At 39.4% G+C, this 7,094-nt stretch overlaps 1 protein-coding gene across 1 annotated transcript in view; it reads right to left on the bottom strand.

Moving 5' to 3' along the window:
• Positions 1-1,179: 1,179 nt before the first annotated feature.
• Positions 1,180-7,094, bottom strand: part of mia2 (MIA SH3 domain ER export factor 2) — a 65,357-nt gene continuing 59,442 nt past the window's right edge. The window contains exon 25 of the mRNA XM_078562744.1: positions 1,180-1,873. Coding sequence (XP_078418870.1) covers positions 1,704-1,873 — 170 coding nt within the window. The 3' untranslated portion in view covers positions 1,180-1,703. The remainder of the gene's footprint in view (positions 1,874-7,094) is intronic.

The following is a 7,094-nucleotide window of genomic DNA, read 5'->3' as shown; positions in this document are numbered from 1 at the left end:
TTCTATACTTCAGTTCTAACAGGCTTGCTATGTCCTTTTTACACTCCCTGCTGAAGCAGAGTTAGGGTCTTAGTTTAAAGGTGCAGGAGGAGATGTTTTGCCACAATGTGGTAGAGAATTCTGCTAATGGTTCACAGGTTTTGGTGCCGCTTAATGATTTTTGCTGAACCATTTAATTTCATCCACCCATTGCATCCAATTGCCGTTCAACATGATTCATTAGTAGAAGCCTTGTTTGGCTTGAGTCCAATATAGGACTTCTAATATTCCTACCTGACTTGAGTACAACTGTGTGGGACAGCTTATCAGGATAAAGATTGCAGAAACCTTGTCTTGATGCATTGCCTATTATTTCTCCTCCATCCTTTTGAATTGGGTTTTTACATTTCATGCTAACCTAGTAATTAGCAGATCTAACATTTCATAATTTACTTGAGTTTTAAACTAGCGATCTTTGGGTTGCTAAGACCATACCCAAACCACAACATCAATATCCACCTACAAAACAATCGATAGACCATAATACGGACATCTCATGTAAATTGTTACTGGCATATTCACTTTTATTCTTGCTCTCCTTTCTCATTTTACTGTCGGTTTCTTCCTTTCTGCTTTGAACTTATTTCACTGACTTCTGTGCTGACATCTCTAGTGCTATACTCTTTTTCCAATACAGTTAAATGTTTACCTGAATAGAAATAGCAGAGAGTGAAATAACACCATTTGTTGGGTTTCTTCAGTATGGTATTATTTATCATACCTGTGTGGGCAAGTGTATGAAATACTTCATTCCTAGGACATTAATAAAGCAACTCCAGCATTTTTCTATGGACAAATTTAATTTTTCCATTTTACAAACCTATCACAACAGTTGAAAATACATCATGAGTGGCTATGATAGAAATGAATTGTGGCTGTAATATCTTCTGGCATTTTTGGCTAGGAGTGTCAGAGTTGGCTTTAGCTACTTCAAACTATGTACAGTCATGAGTGAAATTAGTCAATGTAAAATAGATTTGATATATCGAAGAGTTAGCTATGCCGAGACCAGTTCCAAGCAGAAAAGGTGATTCATAGAACTGGTCATCAGAAAGTGATAAGTTGTAAAATCCCATAACTGATTACCTTCATTCCTTTGTACAGAAATCTGTATGAAAAGAATTACACATCTAAAGTTCATTTTGTTTAAATCAAACACTTGTTTTATTTTCAGTATTTTACAATAAACATTTTTATATATTCTCAATGTTCTTCAAACATTCCTTTTATATTAAAGAGTATAAATCTGCATTTACATCAGTGGAACCAAGCACAGCACCACTTCAGACATGCACAAAGGGAATTTCTTCCTAGTTAGGATTTTTAGTAGTTCAAATACTGTTTTGCTTTTTAAAAAAGTCATTAAGCATTTACAAATTCCGTACATACAGTGCACTGAATAAAAACAATGCTCTTAATTAAAATAGTGCATGGCAAGCTAACCCTCACAGTATTGCACAATAAGTGTTTAATAAATTCCATGTAAGACTCCTGAGGTGTACATTTGTAATCAAACAGCACATTATCAGAATGTATGTGCCTTTATTCCAAACTGGAAAGTTATTAAATACCACAACTAATTATTCATAGCAAATACCATTAAAAATTATCTTCTAACTTGCAATTCACTGAACGCATGACCACATTTTTTTTTGCCAAAACATTTATTTTTCTTGAGAGGATGGTTGGTGTTCTGTTTCAGAAAACTTGGGTAGAGGAATTCGAGATGGGAGAAGGCCACTTGTAATATCTGGAAGTTGTCTATGTGGAAGAAATATAGGCCGAGGTGGTGGAAGATGACTCGGGTATGCTCCTGGTTGTGCCGGATCTCTCACTAAAATCAAGTACAGAAAAGTTATTTTCTTGGAATTATTAGTGAGGGCACTTTCCAGTTAACTATTGTCTACCCATACAAATTTTACTTCAATTCTACTCTCTTCAGAAGGTCTTCCTTCTCTGTCTATCTTGTGATTATGCTCCTCTTACCAGGGACATTATTTTCTTAGATTAAAAAAAACTGTGTGCGCATTATAATGAGATTGATTTTATCTCGTTATTTAATTCAGCCAGCGCACACATCTGATATGCAAGAAATTGATCTCTACAAGCAAGATTCTAACATATTTTCCACACATTCACCAATTCCATTAGAAGTCCCCTATTTCTAATGTTTAACATTATCAGACAATATCTGAAAGTGGAATAAATTTTACCCAATAAAATCACATTCTTGTTTTTGATGGAAAGAATTTATTTAAAACATCCAAAAATAGGTGTTTCTTGATCAGATATTTAATTCACAGTAATAGACTGCAGGTACTTAGGAAGGATCAATGCTTCACCCGATTACCATTCACTATATTTACTCTCAAAACCTTTCATAATTTTGAAACCTCTTATTAGATGCCCCTTTAACAACTTAACAAGTGTAATAAAAGGATGGATGTAGGAGATATTAGAACAGCTAACTAAAATCTTGGTAAAATATATATATGTTAAAGAGGCCCTATTTAAACAGATTGAGACACAAGGGAGCAAATTTCAGGGGATAAGGGATGGCTGAAGACACCTACATCAATAGTGGAGAGAAGGGAATCAGAGATGCATAAGTGCCGAGCTGGAGAAATGCAGACTTTTTGTAGGGTTGAAGGAGGTTACCGTGATGATAAATGATACCATGAAGAGATTTGAATATAAGGATTTTAAAAACTGAGGAGACGGTATAGGTCAACAAATACAGATGTGATCACTAACTGAGACTTGGTGCAGGTTAGTGAAAGAGCTCAACTTCTGAGCATTTCCTGACATCCAAAAATTCTCACTGCTGGTACTATTCTAGCCAATTTTGCTCTTTCCAGGCTTGTAATACATTTCCTACAATGGGATGTCCAGAATTGAATGTAATATTCCATTCTATGGTCTACAATCTCTTGCATAACTTGCTTGTTTTTACATTAGTTTTTATTTATGTTCTCATCATCATGTGCTCTGCCTTTGCATATCTCTCCATCTTGCACTAGTTTTTTCATTTGCCAATCACTTCCTTCAAATTTTCAAGCCATCCAGCATTGATTTTTTTCCTTAATGATACCTCCATACAAGGTCCATTTTCTCTTAAGATGTGCCTTGCCCAGACTCTCTGTTACTAATAATGTTCAGCAAATTTCTTTGTTCGCTTACTTTCCACACTACTACTATATTTGTTACTTTTTCTGTCCAACTGATCACAGAATCAGAATCACAGTGCAGAAGAGGCCCTTTGGCCCATCGACTCTGCACCGACACATGAGAAAAATCCAACCTACCTACCTAATCCCATTTACCAGCACTTGGCCCATAGCCTTGAATGTTATGACGTGCCAAGTGCTCCTCCAGGTACTTTTTAAAGGACGTGAGGCAACCCGCCTCCACCACCCTCCCAGGCAGTGCATTCCAGACCTCCACCACCCTCCCAGGCAGTGCATTCCAGACCGTCACCACCCTCTGGGTAAAAATGTTTTTCCTCACATCCCCCTAAACCTCCTGCCCCTCACCTTGAACTTATGCCCCCTCGTGATTGACCCTTCAACTAAGGGGAACAGCTGCTCCCATCCACCCTGTCCATGCCCCTCATAATCTTGTACACCTTAATCAGATCACCCCTCAGTCTTCTCTGCTCCAACGAAAACAACCCAAGTCTATCCAACCTCTCTTCATAACTTTAGTGTTTCATCCAAGGCAACATCCTGGTGAATCTGCACCCCCTCCAGTTCAATCACATCCTTCCTATAATGTGGCGACCAGAACTGCACACAGTACTCCAGCTGTGGCCTCACTAAGGTTCTATGCAACTCCAACATGACCTCCCTATTTTTGTAATATATGCCTCGATTGATAAAGGCAAGTGTCCCATATGCCTTTTTCACCACCCCACTAACATGCCCCTCTGCCTTCAGAGATCTATGGACACACATGCCAAGGTCCCTTTGTTCCTCAGAACTTCCTAATGTCATGCCATTCATTGAATGCTTCCTTGTCAAATTACTCCTTCCAAAGTGTATCACCTCTCACTTTTCAGGGTTAAATTCCATCTGCCACTTATCTGCCCATTTGACCATCCCGTCTATATCTTCCTGTAGCCCAAGACACTCAACCTCACTGTTAACCACCCGGCCAATCTTTGTATCATCCGCAAACTTACTAATCCCACCCCCTACATAGTCATCTATGTCGTTTATATAAATGACAAATAATAGGGGACCGAGCACAGATCCCTGTGGTACGCCACTGGACACTGGCTTCCAGTCAATAAAGCATCCTTCTGTCATCACCCTCTGCCTCCTACAACTAAGCCAATTTTGAATCCACCTTATCAAATTACCCTGTATCCCATGTGCATTTGCCTTCTTTATAAGTCTCCCATGTGGGACCATGTCAAAGGCTTTGCTGAAATCCATATAAACTACATCAACTACACCACTCTCATCTACACACCTGGTCACCTCCTCAAAAAATTCAATCAAATTTGTTAGGCATGACCTCCCTCTGACAAAGCCATGCTGGCTATCCCTGATCAAACTTTGCCTCTCCAAGTGGAGATAGATACTCTCCTTCAGAACTTTCTCCAATAGTTTCCCTACCACTGACGTGAGACTCACTGGCCTGTAGTTCCCTGGCTTATCTCTACAGGCCTTCTTAAATAGCGGAACCACATTAGCTGTTCTCCAGTCCTCTGGCACCTCCCCCGTGGCCAGAGAGGAATTAAAAATTTGGGTCAGAGCCCCTGCGACCTCCTCCCTTGCCTCAGCAGTCTGTGACACAAATCATCTGGACCAGGAGATTTGTCCACTTTAAGCCTGCCAACACCTCCAATACCTGTCACTCCCTATATCAATTTGCTTAAGAACCTTGCAGTCTCTCCCCAATTTCGATAACTTCACATCTGTCTTCATCCAAGAGAATGAGGAAGTATTCATTCAACACTCTAGCGATGTCCTCTGGCTCCACCCATAGATTGCCCCCTTGGTGCCTAATGGGCCCTACTCTTTCCCTGGTTATCCTCTTCCCATTGATATACTAAAAGAATATCTTGGGATTTTCCCTACTTTTATCAGCCAGAACTTTCTCATATCCCCTCTTTGCTCTCTTAAGCTCCACCCTGCACTTTCTGTACTCCACTAACGCCTCTGCTGATTTGCTTCCCTTGTACCTGCTAAAAGCCTCTCTTTTCCTTCTCATCATAACCTGAACACCTCTGGTCATCCATGGTTCTCTGGGCTTGTTACTCCTTCCTATCACCCTAGAGGGAACATGTTGAGCCTGTACCGTCCCCATTTCCTTTTTGAACACCCCCCACTGTTCCTCTGTAGATTTCCCCACAAGTAACTGTTCCCAGTCTACCTTGGCCAGATCCTGCCTTATTTTACTGTTCCCAGTCTACCTTGGCCAGATCCTGCCTTATTTTACTAAAGTCCACTCTCCCCCAATCCAAAACATTTTTTTACAACTTGTCGATTTCTTTGTCCATAACAAACTTAAACTGTACCATGTTGTGGCTGCTATCGCTAAAATGCTCACCTACCACCACCTCAGCCACCTGTCCAGCTTCATTCCCCAGAATTAGGTCCAGCACTGCGCCGTCCCTTGTTGGACCCTCTACATATTGACCTAAAAAGTTCTCCTGTACACATTTCAAGAAATCCACTCCATCCAAGCCTTTAACATTATGTCTATCCCAATTAATGTTGGGAAAGTTAAAATCACCTAATATAATTACCCTATTGTTATTGTTTTTACACACCTCCACAAATTGTGCACATATCTGCTCCTCAATTTCATTCTTTTCCTAGCCCAAATTTCAAAACTATTCAGCAAGTTGGTTTCCTCTTCCATAAGATACAAGTCTCACATCCATACAAAACGACACTCCAAATCAAGCTCTTTACAAGTAGCTTCTTGAGTTTTGTTCAGCTTTCTGATTGGCAATCATCTCTTATTACAATGGCATAACATAATTGGTAAGAAAGTGAAATTCACATTGAGTAATTCAGTTACAGTGCAGACACAGTCCCACAAACGTGCAAATAGTGTAAGCCCTAAGCAATTTGTTTCTTCATTTGCATTTTCTGGGGGCCCTCTGATAAGCAAGTCACAAATGGTAACATTCTAGCACAACTCTGCATTCTTCTGCTGAATAAAAAGGCACTTTAAAAGTATAAATTATTTTGGTTGTTGCTAGCTTCACACGGTCCTCAGGAGTTTTGCCACTGTCAAATATTCATCCGATTTGTGCATTTTAGAAGTTCACTTTTTTCATGGAAAATATGTGAACATCTGCACTTGGATTTAGATATTCTGTAGGAGTTAGTGTGTGGTGGGAGGAGTGGGAGTGACGAACCAATACAGATCTAGACATTGGCCTTATTATATTTGATTTCATCTCCAGCCAGAAAAATAGAATTAAGATCCCTAGTGTTGGTTGTACAAGTCCTACAGGAAATTTATTTGAAAGATTCAGTCCAGTTGCTGTTGGGAATGGTCTCAGAAAATAAAATTGCCCCTAATTTGGGAATCTCACTTAGAGAGGTCACAGGAATGTGGGAAATTAAGATACAATCAAGACACATTATTGTGGCAAAGGACAGCAGCTTATTCCAACAGTGCTATACCTAAATATTCTGAACATTAATAAACATTTTCAGTATAGGATGGTTGCTATTCCTACTCATAAAGGCGAACCATAAATACTTGTTCAAGAACTGCTTGGACTTTCAGAAGACATTAAACTACTGAGGAATAGGTCCAATATGGTTCAAGGCAAGATAGCCAAGGGTTATGATCTCAGAAGAGACCAGCAACATTTTTTTTGGTTTGGAAATCCAAAAATGAAGGCAGTTATTAAAACAAGATTCTGTGGTTTAAAACGAATGAGTTTTACTTTACAAGAAACAAGTAAAGCAAACACTACTAAATAAACACTGTCTTAGGTGAATGCTTATACTTTACATCAAAAAGGATAAAAGGCAATCACATATATTTCAGACTAAAGTTCTCAACTGCACCACCCTCTCTTCCTT

This window comes from Cetorhinus maximus, chromosome 18 (genome assembly GCF_964194155.1).
Source record: "Cetorhinus maximus chromosome 18, sCetMax3.hap1.1, whole genome shotgun sequence".
NCBI lineage: Eukaryota > Metazoa > Chordata > Chondrichthyes > Lamniformes > Cetorhinidae > Cetorhinus > Cetorhinus maximus.
This window is presented reverse-complemented; position numbering and strand designations above follow the sequence as displayed.